We start from the raw sequence: 17,826 nt of genomic DNA, 5'->3' as shown, positions 1-17,826 counted from the left end.
CTCTTCTCTTCTCCCTTTGATGGAATGACTGGTCTGTGAGTGAGCATGGTGCCCCTCCCCACCCCACCCCCTGCCATCTTGAGCTTCCGCTAATTGAGAGACGGTTGCTGAGCGATGTCAGCACCCCCTGGTGCGTGGCCCTGGGCGTCCCTCTCCACCCCTCTTGTTCTTTTGCAGCCTCGCCCCAATTCCAGCACACCCACTTCTCTCTCCCGTCTTCCAGGTTCAGGTTCTGGGAAGGCTGAGACACTGACGAATCCGGATGGCCACCCCTGACGGGAGGGTGGCCTCCGGACCCCAGAGACCCAGCCAGGGCTCTCAGGGGAGCAGGGCCTGCCCGGGCCCCCTGGACAGCCTGGAGTGGAGGGAGACCCCAGAGCGGGCGCCGGGCCAGCTGGCCATGCTGAGGAAAGCCCAGGAGTTCTTCCAGACCTGTGACGCCGAAGGCAAGGGCTTCATCGCCAGGAGGGACCTGCAGGTAAGAGGGGTCCGGGGTAGGTTGCCCACAGAATGCCCCGTGGCACGGGTCTCCTCGTCTTGAGTTAGGGCTCGCACCCTGGGAGGTGACCGCCTTAGCAGAAAAGATGCCGCCAGTTCTATCCTGGAAGGAAGACGACACTCTCCTGGGAACCCAATCTCCTGGCTCCCTTCTCTTCCTGGCCTCTCCTAGCCGTCAGACTGGGGAACCGTTTCTCTTCTCTGACTCAGCAACGCCCCAGGATTGTGGGAAATGGTGGTCGTGACATAAGGGACTTCAGTAAGACATAGGGAAAAACCTTCTAGCACTAAAGGGAGAAAGGCACCAACCTGAGTTATTAGGAAGCCATTCTGCTGCGTGTGCCTTAGGGACAGGGGCAGTGTCAGGCTCTACACCCCGGGAGGAAGGCGTTTCCAGAGGTCCTCTGTCTCTTGCTCTCAAACCCAATCACAGTTAACCCCCTGGAAGCCTATCCAGAGGGTGGGGTGCAGAGCCTCCATGCCAGGGACAGGGCTCAGCAAACTCTCTATAAGGGTCCGAGGGATAAATCTTATGGGCTTTGGGGTCACATGGTCTCTGTCACACGGCTCAGTTCTGCGGTAGTAGCAGGAAAGTGGCTGTAGACAACACATCTCCAGATGGACATGGGTATTCCAGCACAAATTTACTTGTGGACACTGAAATCGGAATCGTATATAATTTTTACATGTCACCAAATAGTACTCTTTGGATATTTTTTCAACCATTTAAAAATGTAAAATTCATTGCTCACAGGCAATACAAAGGTACGTGATGGCCGGGTTAGCTCAGGGTCAGGGATTGCCCACCCTGGTCTGGTGTCTTTTCCCCATTAAGGTCACACATCTTCACAGTGTCTTATTTATTTATTTTTATGTCGGGGTCTCACTGTGCTGCCCCGACCGGAGTGCAGTGACACCACTGTGGCTCACCACAGCCTCGACATCATGGGCTCAAACCATCCTCCCACTTCAGTATCCCAAGTAAATGGGATTCAGGCATGTGGCCGCAACACCAAGCTAATTTTTAAATTTTTTTTGTAAAGACGAGGTCTCGCCATGTTGCCCAGGCTGGTCTTGAATGCCCAGGCTTAAGCGATTCTCTCATTTCTGCCTCCCAAAGTGCTGGGATTTACAGGCATGAGCCACTGCACCTGGCCCTCAGTTTCTTAGCTAAGTCTCTTATGCTGCGGTCAAGATTTCACCCTAATGTGGGGAAATAAACATAAGCTTCCCTAGAGTACCATGAAAGCACATCTTTGGCCCCCAATCTTTCTGTTGCTCACTCCGTCAAGAGCATCTTTTTTGGAGGGGTGCGCCTCTGTGCTCCTGGAGAATGGCCTATGATAGCCAGGTTCTCTTTCTTAAAGGCTAGCTTTTCAGAGAAATGTAGACCCCACTAGTGTCAGTTCATCTCCACTCGTGGATGTGAGCGTCGAAGCACGGAAGTTGAGAGAGGGGCCTTGTGACCCAGATGAAATGTGGCCATTCTTTCCCTCCCTGACCCCACAGGATGGGACTTCATGCTGCTTCTCAGGCTACCTTCTCTCCAGTCATGGCACAAATTGGGGAAAACGATCTGGGAACATCCCCGGCACAGGCACAAGTGAGCGCAGCCCACCCTTGCTTGCAGTGACCAACGCCCCCATAAGTTTGTGTCACTGAGGTCCATTCCCAAAGACCCCCTCCTCATGCAAAGCCGATGCAGTGTGTTTGAGAAAACCTTTGACGAACCCCTGTCGTGGACTCTTAATTGTCACTCACGGGTCTGTAGTTGTGGCGATTGCTGGGGATGGTTTTAAAAGCATGCTTCACTTTTGATTATTTCCTTTAGAAAGGAAGTAAAGGGAATTCACGCTTGTGGAGTTGCAGCAACTCAGGGCCACGTGTACCGTGAGCCTCGGGACTCTCGCTGTGTATAGCCTGAGGGGGTCTCATTGGAACCACTCCTTCTTATTTTGTTTTAAAGTCAGGTTTGCTGGGCTTGGTGGCTCAGCCTGTCATCCCGCGCCTTTGGGAGGCTAAGGTGAGTGGATTGCCTGAGCCTGTGGGTTCGACACCCTCCCGGGCAGTGAGACCTCATCTCTACAATAAATCACGGGCATGGTAGCACGTGCCTGTAATTCCGGCTACTCGGAAGGCTGAGGCGGAAGGATCGCCGGAGCCCAGCAGGTCGAGGCTGCAGTGGCCGGGAGCAGCCGCTGCACTCCAGTCTGGGCGACAGAGTGAGACACCAACTCAAAAATAAAGAAATAAATAAATACATAAAGTCAGGTTTATTCAGACACAATTAAATTGATGTAACCAAATGCATCATGAAAATTCACCAACACATCTTAAACGATAAGAATTCCCAAATTCCAACAGTTCCTCAAGTCGAAATTGTCATTTCACACTCATGGCGTTTCATCCTAAGAGCAGGTTACCCTTGTCGTTTTGGGTTATTTTTAGTGGAACAAAGTGTTGTCTCAGATTTCCTTGACTTCCGTGGCTCAAAGCCCCCTCACTAAAAGGGCTATTCTTCCTACAGCCCAAGCTTTCTGGACTCTGGAGACTTTTGGCTGGTTAGGACTTTTTTTTTTTTTTTTTAATTTTAGAATTGTGGGATACATGTGAGGACTTACTTACATAAGTAACTCATCCAGATTGAACCTCACTCTCTAATGAAGGGAGGAAAAGACATGGAGACTTTGAACTAAGTATACGTTTTTGGGGGGGTTTTTTGAGTTGGAGTCTCACTCTGTCGCCCAGACTGGAGTGCAGCGGCCACTCCCGGCCACCGCAGCCTCGACCTGCTGGGCTCCGGCGATCCTTCCGCCTCAGCCTTCCAAGTAGCCGAAATGACAGGCGTGCGCTACCACGCCCAGCTGATTTTTTGATTTATTGTGGAGATGAGGTCTCGCCGCCCAAGCGGGTCGCAGACCCGTGGGCTCGGGCAATCCACTCACCTCGGCCTCCCAAAGGCACGGGATGACAGGCTGAGCCACCGAGCCCGGCTACGTTTTTAAAGAGATCCCTTGTATTTGACTTGGAAAGTAGCCAGAAACATCAAGTCCCCAAGATACCGCCTGAGTCTTGCTCCCTTGACCTTGATCCTGATCCAAGCAGGAGGACAGAGGAACAGACAAGCAGATTCTTGTGCATCAGAGGGACTTAATGCTGCTGTCTGCTTAACTTTCTGAAGTTCTTCTGACCCTGTGGACAATGAATCGTTTGACATTTTCAATCCTTCGGGCCGAGCGAGTGCTGTCGAGAGAGGGCAAGGCTCGTCGAAACGCTGTCTCCGTCTGTTGTCGCCGGCCATGTCTGGAGGAGATGGACGGGGAGAGATGTGTGAAGACACAAGGCAGCCCTCTCATCGTCAGCTCTGGCTCTCTGTGGAAGCCCGCTAGCTCCCTAGTTACGCAGGGACAGGCCCGCAGGCCTCTGCAGAGGACACATAGCGGCGGGGTGGTGTGGTCATCCCTTGGGCTGGTGTCCGGCCCCTTGGATCGGGCCACCCTGACCTTCGACCCCTTCGGCTCCCAGCACAGCCTTGTAAGAACTGGAAGGGGAGAGCTTGCATCTTCCAGGTACATGCAAATTCAGCCACCAGAAAAGGTCCTTGACGGCAAAGGATGGTCCTGAGGGAAGGACAGGCCGTGGGCCAAGGGTGGGGGACAGTACAGAGGGAGAAGGAGTACACGGGCTCCACATGCAGACATGCTGCTCCAGGGAGGGCCACTGGTGGGTGCTGACCTCATAAGCTGAGTTTAGGGAGTCCTCAGTCTCGCTGTTGGTTCCTCAGGTCTTTTTTTTTTTTCTTTTCTTTTTGAGTTGGAGTCTCACTCGGTCGCCCAGACTGGAGTGCAGTGGCCGCTCCCGGCCACCGCAGCCTCGACCTCCTGGGCTCCGGCGATCCTTCCGCCTCAGCCTTCCGAGTAGCCGGAATTACAGGCGCGTGCTACCACACCCGGCTGATTTTTTGATTTATTGTAGAGATGAGGTCTCACTGCCCAGGCAGGTCTCGAACCCGCGGGCTCAGGCAATCCACTCACCTCGGCCTCCCAAAGGCGTGGGATTACAGGCTGAGCCACTGAGCCCGGCCTCAGGTCTTATACCATCATCCACGAGGGGCGTCCTGGCCTTCCTGGGGACCTTTCCGGCAGAAGTGGAGTCGATATTGCTTTGCAGGGTTGGTTCTGGTGCAGTACCCTAGAGGCTTCCATTGGGCTGAGTCAGCCATGCCCCAAGGGACAGAAGGACAGACAGGGACACAAAGGGACTTTGTCAGCTGGAAGAGGGAGATGGGGGCAGGAAGGGTAGGAGATCTTTCTGAGCAAACCTAGTGCCTCAAAAACCCTGTTTCACTGAATTTTCGGGAGGAGTAAGAAGGTTGTCCACCTACAGCAGGCACTTACCTCCCCAACACTGCCCAGAATTCCTGGCTTAGCCAAGCTTAAGAATACTTTGGGTGACCAGGCACCGTGGCTCATGTCTGGAATCCCAGCACTTTTGGAGGCGGATGCAAGAGGATTGCCTGAGCCCGGGATTTCAGGACTAGCCCGGGCAACTTAGTGAGACCTCATCTCTACAAAAAAATCAGAAAAATTAGCCAAGTGTAAGGGTGCATGTCTGTAGTCTCAGCTATTTGGGAGGTTGAGGCAGAAGGATCATCTGAGCACAGGAGGTAGAGGCTGCGATAGCTGATCATGCCACTGCATTCCAACCTGGGTGACAGAGTGAGATTCCAACTCAAAAAGGAGTCATCAGCCCGGGGAACTTGGCGAGCCCTCATCTCTGCAATAAATACAAAAAATTAAATGGACATGGTAGCGTGCACCTGTAGATCCTGCTACTTGGAAGGCTAAGACGGAAGGATTGCTGGAGCCAGCAGGTCGACGCTGCGGTAGCTGTGAGCGTGCCACTGCACTCCAGCCTGGGCGATGGAGTGAGACTCCAACAACAACAACAAAAGTCATTTAGGGGTCAACTAACCAAATCTGCCCCACTAGCTGTTTTGTGAGTCAAGTTTTGTTGAACAGCTCTGCTCGTCCCTTTAGATGTTGTTCGTGCTGCTTTCATTACAGTGGCAGAGTAGATGTGACAAAGACCAAGTGACTCGCAAAGCATAAAATACGTCGTCTCTGGCTCTTTACAGAAACAATTGACTAACTCCCAATTTTGGTTAATCCGGAAACTTTAAAAGATTTTTGTAGTAAATGGATTTGGGTTTTAATCTTGAATCTGCAACTTACTAATGGTATGAATTTGTGGAAGTTGCTTAACCCGCCTGGGTTATAGTTTCTCAGCTGTGAATAATTAATAGCTACCTCCCAGCTTTAGAAGGGAATTAAGGGGGCTTAAGCATAGAGAACACTTAGCCCTAAGACTGGGACCTGGGAATCCGCGTGTGTACCATGTCTCAGCCCAGTCCTTTACACTGTGATTCTAACTGTGGGAAAATACATATAACACAAAATTTTCTATCGTAACCATTTTTAAGTGTACAGTTCAGTGGCATTAAATACCTTCACTTTGTTGTGCAATCGTCGCCACCATCCATCCCCAGAACTCCTTGTATCTTGCAAAACTGAAACTCTGTACCTATTAAACAATAAGTCCCCAATCCTCTTCCCCTCAGCCCTTGGCAACTGTCAGTCCACTTTCTGTCTCGGTGAATTTCACTGTTCTTGGTATCTCATGTAAGCGGACTCACATAATATCTGTCCTTTTGTGACTGGCTTATTTTACTTAGTCTGATGTCCTCAAGGTTCATGTTGTAGCAAGGGTCAATATCTCCTTTTTTTCCTGAATAACAGCCGTTGTAGGTGTATATCACATCTGGTTTACTCATTCACCCGTCAGTAGTCACTGGGTTGCTTCTACCCAGTGGTTGTGTGTCAGTAAGGCGGCTAGGGACATGAATGCCCAAGTCCATGCTTTCAATTCTTCTGGGTATATACTCAGAAGAGGAATGGCGGGACCATATGGTGATTCTGTTTTTCTAACTTTGGGAGGAAACATGATACTGCTTTTCACAGTGGCTACTCCATCACATTGTGATTTTAAGTGAGTCTTCTGCCCTGCCTCAGGGAAAAAGAAAGGACATTTCTGCTGAGAAAGGAATCTTCCACTCGTATCCAGCAGTTACTATTCTTGTTTGTGTCCTGTCTATATGATTGGCAGCGATTTTGCCTCCTAGAGGGCATATGACAGTGTCTGGAGACATTTTTGACCAAAGTGACTAATGAGGGAGGTGCTAGGGGCATCTCTCTAATAGGTTAAGGCTAGGGATGCTGGGAAACACACCGTAAGGCACAGGACAGTCTCTACTCTTCCCCCCATTCCACCCCCTCCCCACCGCCTGTCACCCAGCTATCATCCACTCCAAGAGGGCAGTCGTGCAGAGGCTGAGAAACCTTGGTCTACCCCGAGCAATCAGCCCAAGCCAAGCACATCAAAGCACAAGCAGCATAAAGGTAGATCCTGCCCTCCCAGACCTTGCACTCGCATCCTGTAGCTAGTCGGTTTGACAGAGGCAGAGCGGTATCACAGGGGAGGAAGTGGTTGGTGCTGGAATGGAGGCTGGAACAGAATGCAGTGGATGTCCAGAAGGAGGGAGAGTGCAGTTCTGGCCATAAAGATGGGTCTCCTCTGGTTTTCTCTCTAGTGAAAGTTTTGTTTATGCGTGTTTGAGGCTGTGCAACTACACGAGGTGCTTTAAACTACACGAGGCATGTCAACGCACTGGTGACCAGGAAGGTAAAGGAGTCTGGCTGGCGCACAACAGAAGACATAGCTTTCCCAGACTCTGGAATCTGAGCCTGAGAGCTGCAGTATGCTTCCTGGTCCAGGTCTCCGTCGATGAAAGCTCCCTGAGAACTAGCATTTGGGTTGGGCAGGATGTGGCGTGTGGGCGTCTAGACCATGCTCTGTGGACAGGCGTGCAGGATCTCTGCTTCACTCTTAATCACACACTGACTTGTACCTTCATTCAACACATACCTAAATGCTCCATGTGTGTCAGCATTGGGCTGGATCTTGGGGACATGATGGTGAGTCACGAATGACATTCCTCTTCTGAAAACACCGAGGGAGTAGACACACATTGATGAATCGCCTCTCTCAGTATTTAAGTTTCAAACAGAGATGAGACATATGAGTGGAGAAATGTAGTTCTGGGAGCCCGCGTGATATGACCTCAGATGGGAGGTGTAATGGTCTCACTGAGGGAGTAACACGGGAGCTGAGAGTGAAGAAGGAATTGAGCTGAAGACAGTGGAGGAATGCTGGGGTTTAAAGGAGCCTGGAATTCTGAAGAGCGCCTTGGACCGTGGGCAGGGTGAGGAGATCAGGTGGACATCTTCCCTCCTTTCCCCTGCCTGCTCTTCCAGGTGTGTGGGGATGCTATGAGTGGAACAGGGTCTCTGGAAGGCAGACTCTGGTAGCACCACCAAGGAAGACTTTGAGCTTTGTTCTAACAGCGGTGGTGCTGGCAGGTGGGTAGGTGTGAAGAGATGCAACGTGGCGGCCCCAGATCTGAGAGGGCTTGAGTATAAGGTTCTTTACATATTCCAAAGAAGTCACCCAGAGGTCCAGCAGGGAAAGACATTGGTTAATTAGAACTTACAGGAGGCATTGATGGCGGTTGATCAGTGAAGAAAGTTTCTACCCAGGAGGTCAGTGAAGAAAGAATCCACACCTTGGGACCATACAGCAAGCAATTTTGTAGTCAAGCAAGTTAATTATTCAACTTGCTACATGGTGGTTACGATCACTGTGAGTCAGGGTATAGCCCACTTTGTCCTCAACTCTGCTCAATCACCTGCACCCTCCGGTTCGTCTTTGGGAATATGCTTCTCCTGCAGAGGCCAGCCTTGGCCAGGGCTGCTTCCTGGGGGAGGGACAGAAAGAAGTCAGATATAGAGAAAAAGGGCCGATGTTTGGACATTACCTCACAAGAGGTAACTGGGGAATTACAGAACAAATGCACTCGAGAACCCTTAGACTATGGCTCAAGCCCTGAAGGGGATGTTGGTTCCTCTCCCAGCTCCAGCCTCCACTGTGACTTTTAGGCTTATCTCAGCATCTCATGGACCCGTCACACTGTGGAAGAAATCATCTTGCCCCTCTCTGCCCTGCTTATCTCACTTATTTAAAAATATAGGCAGCACCAGGTGCCCAGGGGACGCCAGCAGAATAAGCTGTTTTTACCTGACTCTGTAGGCCCCGAGAAGAGAGCTAAATGAAAGATGATTACGGCTGTTAAGATTAAAAGACTTGGCCGGGCTCGGTGGCTCAGCCTGTAATCCCAGCACTTTGGGAGGCTGTGGCGAGAGGATTGCCTGAGCCCGTGGGTTCGAGACCCAAGTTTGGCGAGATCTCATGTCTACAATAAGTCAAAAATTAGCCAGGGATGGCAATGTGCACCTATAGTTCCGGCTACTTGGAAGGCTGAGGCGGGAGCATCGCCGGAGCCCAGCAGGTCAAGGCTGCGGTGGCCGGGAGCGTGCCACTGTCCCCCATCCTTGCTGACAGCAGGAAGAGGAAACTGGCTTGAGATGCACACAAGGAGGACTGGGATTAGATAATAGAAGAGACTGGGGGTAGGAAGCGTGGTTAGATTTGGGAATGGTGCCTACAGGGAGCTAGGAAATAGCCTTTCCTGGGTGACACTAACAAGAGAAAAGTGTTGGGGAGGGAGTGGTTTGGGTTAAAAGCAAGTTGAGGGTCCCCCTGAACTCTGGAAGTTTCTTCCAGCTCAGTGCCCGCTCCAGCATAGTGTGATATATCACGTTTCAGATCAGATCTAGCGATTCTAGGCTGAGGGTGAGGAGAAAGGATGGATTATCCCAAGGAAAGGGCTGGAGTCTGGGCGTGGCATCATCTTGGAACATCCCCTACCTCCCGTGTGATGTCTTCTGTTTCAGATGGAGCCAATCAACTTCCTGCTTGCCAAATTGACTCCCTCCTCACCCCATGTTGTCCTACTGTGGCTTTTGAGACAGCTGGTTTATGGGTTTTTGAGAAGCCAGAGATTTTTCTGAATGCTAAGCAGGTGCACTTCCAGAGTCTGTCTATACTCACTCGCTCTCCTTCCTTTTTTGAAAAAGCCAATCATATTTAATTCAGCTCTTCCAAATGGCTTCCACATCATCCCATCTTCTCGCTTTCAAATGCATCACAGTCTCCCTTAATGTGTGTACCTGCCAAATTACACTTCATGGCTAATCAGCTCAAAGACTGCCATAGGATGGAGCCAAGTGTTCCTGACGGTTAGGTTATGGGCTTCCACACCTGCCAGCTCCTTTCTGTCGTTCAGATGGTATATATACGAGGTGGGACCCCAGAAATCCCAGAATTATCTTTTGGAGGGTGGGCTCCTTGTAGTACAGGCTTCCCCTGCTAGGTGAGTGTTCTGGGAACCCACTGGCATCAGTGTACCAGCTAGCATTGTTGTAAGAGGCTGATTTCTGGAAGAGACGTCCCGAGTTGTGGCAAACAGGTGACTGGTTCTTCCACCATGACAACGCACCTGCCCACGCTGCACAGAGTGTTCAGCAGTTTTTGTTTTGTGTTTTTTTTTTTTTTACCAAAAATGGCGTGACCCCTGTGCTCCACCCTCCCTATTCACCCAATCTCACCCCGAGTGACTTTTTTTTTGTTTCCCTGGATGGAAAAAGTCCTCAAACGGACATGCTTTGCCCACGTAGAAGTGAAACAGAAAACAGCAGAAGCACAGAAAGGCATCAAAACGAACAAGTTCAAAGACTGTTTTGAGCAGTGGAAAAAGCATCACTATCAGTGTAGTGCATCCAACAGAGAATACTTTGAAGGTGAATGAAGTTTAAACATGTGAGAATAAATACACAATTTTTTACAAATAAATTCTGGGTTTTTTTTAGCCCCCCCCCCCCCCTTGTATGCCTTTCTTCCTATAAAGCCCTGAATCCACTGTCTTCAGCTGTCAATTACTTACAATCAGGCAGTTTTGAGCAGTTACCCCTTGGGTAACCGGGAGGAAGAAAGATGGTCGGCTGGGTTATCATGAACTCCCCTGGGGAGTTCTCATCTAGAGATTTAGATTCTTAGGGCATAAAAGGACACTGGATCCAACTATGCAAATTAGCCATGGCCTGGAACCAGGCACACCAGGCAGAAGCGGGGCATATCAACAGCTCGGTCACTCTGCTCCTTGTCCCGTTGGATGGTCTCTGCCCTTCCCTTCTGGTGAAGTCCTGGTCAGCCCAGGACTCAAGCTCAGTGTTTGTTTATGACCAGGAGATCTTGTCCAGTCCCCCTTTGCAGCACAGGTACTCTTGGGGGGTTGATACCTTAAGCCAATGGCAGTTGACATCATCTCAGGAATGAATTGTCAGCCAGCAGAGAGCAGGGAACCACTGTGTGGGCATTATTCTACAAGTATTTGGGCCTGTACAGATGTTGAGAGTGCCAGCTTTGTAATCAGACCTGGATTTGACTCCTGGCTGTGTCATTGCTAGCCATGTAGCTTTGAGAAGGGCAATGTAATCTCAGACTTCATCCGTAAAATGGGGATAGTGATGCCTACCTCAAAGGGTTGCCATGAGAATCAAATGAAGACAGATTAGATAGATAGATAGATAGACAGACAGATAGATGTATGAATGAATGGGTAGATAGTGGATAGATAGGTAAGTAGATAAATAGATGATATATAGACAATAGACAGATAGATACATAGGTAGTTAATGGCTGGATAGACGGATGATGGCTAGATAATGGATGATGGCTAGACAAAGGCAGGTGGGTAAGTAAATAGACATAGATGATGACAGATAAAGATAGATGATTGATAGATAAGTGGGTGGGTGGGTGGGTGGATGGATGAATGGACAGATAGATCGATATTTACTTATCTGTTTATTTGTCAATCACCTGGCAAGTTGCCTAGCACATTAGTAGGCACCCAATCAATGGTAACTATTCTGATATGCAAAGGAGGAGAAGGATGGGAGGGCGGTCTGGATGCAGAAGCTTGCTTTTGGCTTTTGTAGGATTGAGTCAAGCTCTAGACATTTTTTGGCAGAGGACTCTGCAGTCCCAGGTCAGCCCCCGTGAACGTTCGAGTGCTAACCAGTGCAGTCTGGGTTGCTTTCAGAGGCTCCATGAGGAGTTGCCGCTCAGCCTGGAGGAGCTGGAGGATGTGTTTGATGCCCTGGATGCTGATGGCAACGGCTTTCTGACTCCAGAAGAGTTCACTACTGGATTTAGTAAGTTCTGATGGTTGCTGGGGACCCCAGGGTTACAGGTCTACCTAAAGCTGTATAAGGGGCATTCCTGTTCCCTCCACATCTGGGGAACCATGGAGAACAAGCTTTCACACCCTCCTTCCAGGGATCCAGAGTTTGATAAATCAACAGGCACATTTTATCATCCATCTGCCTCACGCAAAGGGTCATCTGATTTTATTAGAAGCATCGGGTGCCTTTTCTGACCTTCAGGAGCTTCAAAGTGACTCGGGGAGATAAGACAGATTGCTGTAATACTAGGGAGTATAAGAAACTTGTCATTGTGAAGTCTAGATGCTAGCTGGGGGATGACTAGGATAGCAAGATGGAGTCTACGCAGTCAGGCTGCTGGGGTGCAATGGAGGGAAAGGTCTTGTTGCTTAAAGAGAAATCAAAAGGGTGTGTTCTAAGCCAGAAGTCAAAATTGAGGACCACGAAGGAACCACCATAGCCGCCCGACGTTCTGTCTTTCCCAGGTTCTGGCAGCTCTGGCCAGATGCTTGTGGGAGTGGAAAAGACACAAAATCCAGGACACGATGTCCCCAGAGCTTTGCTTCTTTGCTTTGCCTTTTTCTTCTCCCAGATGAACCTCAGATGATTCCTGGCAGCTGAGAAAGCTGAGCTCCTCCTGGGTACGTGTGGTCTAATTCAGATTCTTGTGCCTGGCACTCCCCTCCCCCCCAGGTCACTTCTTCTTCAGTCAGAATAGCCCAAGCCAGGAAGACCCAGGCGAGCAGGGGGCCCAGCACCAGGAAGAGAAGGTGTATCAGTCCAGAGGGGGCGAGGCCCTGGGAGACATGGATGAAGATGAGGAGTCCCAATTCCAGAGGCTGATGGACAGACTTGGGACCCAGAAGGTTTTGGAAGAGTAAGTGGTGACGGTGCCTTGGGGGGTGAAGCCCCGTCTAGAATGGCCCCCTTCACACGCCCATTCAGCGTTTCACGTTTGTGAGACACGCAGTGCCCGTCCTCACTCTTGGTGCTAGCGAGGAGCCTCGCTTCCTACAGCTCGCTCTTGCCACGGCCTGTCCGTGTGTCGGCCTCTGTCTCTGCTTTTGACTTATTTTTCTCCAGGAAATGTTCCTATTTTCTCTCACCCTCTACTCCCGTCAGTTCCTGCGATACATACCCTTGGCCTCGGTCCCCCAGTGGTGTTCACACATCAAAGGTCTGTACCAAGCCCTTAGGGCTTCCCAGAGAACTCTCCCTAGGGCAGCCCATGGCCATCAGCTCCACCAGCATGTTCACCTCCAGCAGAGCCAGTCCTAGGTCTCTAGGGCTAGTGCATCCCAGCTGTCCCCACCTATGGGTGCTTTCCTGGCAAAGGCTCCCCATGGGGAGGCGTTTGCACATTGAGTGCCTACACACCAAATCTGCCCAAGAAGCCGAGGTGGGAAATGACCCAATTTTTACTAGCCCATCACTTGGAAGATTTTAGATGATTGCAACTTCAAACAAAACATAATAACCAATTTTTTCCCCCAAAAAAGTGTTTTGGATTAAAGAGACACGTGGGGTCAGGTGTGGTGACTCATGCCTGTAATCCCAGCCATTTGGGAAGCTGAGGCAGGAGGACTGCATGAGCCCAGCAGTTTGAGACCATCCTGGGCAACGTGCCAAGATCTTGTCTCAACAAAAAAAATTATAAAATTAGGCAGGCATGGTAGCGTGTACCTGTACTCAGCTACTTAGGAAGCTGAGGCAGAGGATCACCTGAGCCCACGAGGTCAAGGCTGCAGTGAGTTATGATCATGCCTGGGTGACAGAGTGAGACCCCAACTGAAAAAAAAAAATGACACATGGATGTAAGTAAGCCCTCACATTTAAAGTAAAGTAAAATAAGATAATAAAATGTGATATGGTTGTGTAGGAACCAGACAGTGGCTCTCAAAAACATGTAACACTACGTGTCCCTTTCCCATTGCCTTTGGGCTTTTCAGTTCTGGGTCTCCAGGACTTGGGTGGGGTGTGTATTTCCCGCAGGGTGGGAATGCCCAGGTGATTGTAGCTGATGCTTCCTGAGTTTGGGAAGAGACAGGACTGTGGAAGAAAGGAATGAGGGGGAAACAGAGAGAAGAGGCCCATGTATGACCTGCAGGCCAAAATTCTAGGAAGTTTCTGGCAAACCGCTTGGAAGACTGTGGCAGAGCTTGAGAAAGGCTGCAAAAGTGACTGCTGAGAAAGAGGGCTGGGCGGAGGCCTAGGAGGGACCCCCAGGGAGGCTCTGAATGGGGAATGGAACTCGAGACCAGCAGCAGCTCTGCTGAAATCCTCAAAGGGGCTGGGGCAGGCATGGATCAGCAGGGGTGCAGGTGGACAGGTGGAGAGGGGTGCGGACAACCGGGTGGGGTGGGGACAGCTCATTAGTCAGACGACCTGAGTCAGCTTCTCCAAGGTCAAGAGACCAGAGCACAGCCACTGCTGCTGACCGTGTGAAGTCTCCCGATGGAGGATGGGGAAGGAGAGTGCCGTGTGGGTGAGCCGGGACCCTGTAAAGAAAGAAAGGGGGAGCCGGGCTCGGTGGCTCAGCCTGTAATCCCGCGCCTTTGGGAGGCTGAGGAGAGTGGATTGCCAGAGCCCGCGGGTTCGAGACCCACCTGGGCAGCGAGACCTCATCTCTACAATAAATCAAAAAATCAGCCGGGCGTGGTAGCACACACCTGTAATTTTGGCAACTCGGAAGGCTGAGATGGAAGGATCGCCGGAGCCCAGCAGGTCGAGGCTGCGGTGGCCGGGAGCGGCCACTGCACTCCAGTCTGGGCGACTGAGTGAGACTCCAACTCAAAAAAAATAGAAAGAAAGGGGGCTCTCCGCCCACCACCCACAGCCAGGGCAGCTGCTGCCTTGGCAGGGCTTTTTAAATTGGAACGCTCCAGCTGTTTCCCTAAGGATCTATGTCAAAGGTCTGTGCAGAACTGAGCCAAAATGAGATATGCTGGAGAAGAGAAGGCTTCGGGGAGGTTGATGAGGGACGGATAAAAACTGATCTGCAGAAGAAGGTGACCGGCAATTTCCAGCCTCCCTGAAATTGGCTTCGGTTGCAGCGTGAGGGAATTGTTCATGACCGTGGGACCCCAGATAAGGGAACAGAGAAGGCTGTGAAGACTGATTTCACTTGGCAGAATGGTTTGCGTGATGTTCCAGAAGCAGAGAGTTGATCGACTGGCCTCCCAGAATCTGTTCTAGCCTGTATATGTACCCCCTCCCTTGTGGGGAAGCCTCAGTGTGGTCCAGAAGTGGTAGATGGGACATTTGGACTCCCAACTTTTCTTGGTGGTCTAATTGGCTGAGTGATCTGGCAGCTTAATGGGCCTTGGCTTGTTTTTCATCAAAAGTTGAAAGACTTGTCCCTTCTCCAGAAATCTGGGGTGAGGTAATGTGGCCATAACGAAGTCATTCCAAACAGCACTGGAAGGGGCTCGAGTGGGTCTGCAGATCTCACCAGGGGCTTTGGCCCAGTCGGCTCCAAGAGGAACACTGCAGATGTGGACAGACAGCCCGAGGCTAGCAAGGACCCCTGATTTCATGATGATGCATTTGCTTCATGAGGGAGCGTCTTAGTCTGCTTGGGTTGCTATAATAAACTGTCATTGACTGAGTACCTTATAAATAACGAAAGTGTACTTCTTACGATTCTAGAAATAGAAAGTCCAAGGTCAAGGCCCAACAGATTTGGTGTCTGGTGAGGTCACTTTTCCTGGTGCAGAGATAGTTGCCATCTCTCTGTGTCCTAAGGGCCAAGGAACTCTGATGAGCTCCCCCAAGCCTCCTTTCAAAGAGGGTATTAATCCCATTCACAAGGGTGCTGCCTTGTTGACCTAATCTCCCCCCCCTGAGACCCCCCACCTCCTAATACCATCACCTTGAGGATTAGGACTTCAGCCAATGAATTTGTGGGGGTATCTAAGCATTCAGTCCACAGGAGGGAGCAACCTGCCACAGGGATGGGAGATTGTCATCGTGTCTCTCTGGAACCCCTTTGTCTTTTGACATCTGTTTAACCTACATAAACAAACTCTGTCATGAAGAAGGCACCCACAACATGTTCTAGGGAGGGGAGAGAATGGAACTCATTCTGGGAAATAGAGAGTCTCTTTACCTGCTCTTCTCTGGTTTCCCAGGTTTCTTCGTGTCTTCGAGTCCAGTGCTAGATTTATAATAAGTCATAACCAATACTAGTTGGATCAATGGAGAAATGGGTGGGTGGGTGAATGAATGGAGGGATGGATGGATGGACGAATGATTGGATGGACTGATTCGTGGATGGATGGATGGATGGACGGACGGATGGACAGACAGACAGAAGGATACGTGATGGATTGATTAGTGGATGGATGGATGGTTGGGTGGATGGACGGACGGACGGACAGACGGACAGAAGGATACGTGATGGATTGATTAGTGGGTGGATGGATGGATGCATGGAAATGAGATGGTGGAAATGTTTGGATGCGATGAAAAGAAGAAAAGATGGAAGAGACAGAACAAGGAAAAGTAGAAGGGAGTTGGGATTAGAGGGATGAGCAGATAACTAACATCAGGGTTAGGTCCATTTCTCAGCGAACCTCTTCTCTGCTGGGTGCAGAGAATCACTCCCATGCCCCAAGATCATTGCTAGCATGGTGCTATCAAATATCACTTCTGAGGAAGTTTTTTCAAACATAGTGCGTATTACATGAGCCCCAAAGGATTTTTTATCCTTTATCCTGAGGGTTCCCGGTCATAGCTACCCTCTGGTAGCTCATCTGATCTTAGAATTTAATGGAGGACAGTTCAGATTTATGTTTTTGTTTTAAAGTTATTTATTAAGGAAGCGCTCCCAGGAGAAACTGGTAAGGTATTTGGGGAAGCAGGACAAGAAAGGGAAATAAATCAAACAAGGGTGCAATTTCAGGAGAAGTCTGGTTCCTCAGTGGATATTATTTATGTAGCCATAATCGTATAAGCATTTATTTATTGTCATATTTTAGAATCAGCATGCAGAGCTTTTAAAACTTAGCACTAATTGAAGAACACAGTGTCAAGGTGCAGAAGGCTGAAATAGAGAAATCAATTTTGGAAAGAGTAGAAGAGAAGTGTGGGTGTACAGATACTCTTATCCTCATAAAATGGGGGTCATAAGATATTTTCTATAATTAAATTAAATGTGAAATGCATGTTACAGAAAGTTCGAAATTTAACAAAATAGAAAATCAAAATGTAATTATCTTGAAAGGGTGGAAGACAAGGAAGGACTTCCATTATCAATAGCTAGAAACTTTAAAGATTAAGAACCTGAATGTTGGCCGGGCTCGGTGGCTCAGTCTGTAATCCCAGCACTTTGGGAGACTGAGATGCGTGGATTGCCTGAGCCTGTGGATTTGAGACCAGCCCAGGCAACTCGGCGAAACCTCATCTCTACAATAAATCAAAAAATTAGTTGGGCATGGTAGTGCATGCCTGTAGTTCCGGCTACTTGGAAGGCTAAGGTGGAAGGATCTCCTGAGCCCATCAGGTTTGCGCTGGGGTGGCCATGAGCATGCCAGAGTGAAACTCCAACTCAAAAATAAAAAAATAAAAGTAAAAAAAAAGGAAACTGAATGTTTAAGTAATAAACATTGAGAAGTAATAAACATTTGAGAAGACAGTGAAGTGAGCTAGCTATTATGTGTTGTTATATAGATAATCTGAATAAAGTGTTAGAATATATATATACATACATATATATATATATATATATATATATATATATGACCATTAGTTAAAGAAATCAAAAGCCTGGTTGTTTTGGGAGGTAAGATATATTTTATTCTCTACTTTGCTAGAATAAAGTTGAATAGCTTATTTGTAATTAATTGACCTATGAGATTTCACTTTAATTCTACTTGTTCATAGTTATCTCGCTTTCAAACTTGATTTTGCAACATTCTGTCTCCTGCTAGCAATGAGAGATGACAACTTTTTTTTGTTTTGAGTTGGAGTCTCACTCTGTCGCCCAGACTGGAGTGCAGTGGCCGCTCCCGGCCACCGCAGCCTCGACCTGCTGGGCTCCGGCGATCCTTCCGCCTCAGCCTTCCAAGTAGCCAGAATTACAGGCATG

At 49.4% G+C, this 17,826-nt stretch overlaps 1 protein-coding gene across 1 annotated transcript in view; it reads left to right on the top strand.

Annotated features, from left to right (window-relative positions):
- Positions 1–262: 262 nt before the first annotated feature.
- The window catches only part of CRACR2A (calcium release activated channel regulator 2A), an 83,553-nt gene continuing 65,989 nt past the window's right edge, over positions 263–17,826 (top strand). The window contains exons 1-3 of the mRNA XM_008065181.1: positions 263–478; positions 11,618–11,729; positions 12,432–12,615. Coding sequence (XP_008063372.1) covers positions 263–478; positions 11,618–11,729; positions 12,432–12,615 — 512 coding nt within the window. The remainder of the gene's footprint in view (positions 479–11,617; positions 11,730–12,431; positions 12,616–17,826) is intronic.

This window comes from Carlito syrichta, unplaced genomic scaffold (assembly GCF_000164805.1).
Source record: "Carlito syrichta isolate Samal-C Ts95f unplaced genomic scaffold, Tarsius_syrichta-2.0.1 Scaffold308185, whole genome shotgun sequence".
Lineage (NCBI taxonomy): Eukaryota > Metazoa > Chordata > Mammalia > Primates > Tarsiidae > Carlito > Carlito syrichta.
This window is presented reverse-complemented; position numbering and strand designations above follow the sequence as displayed.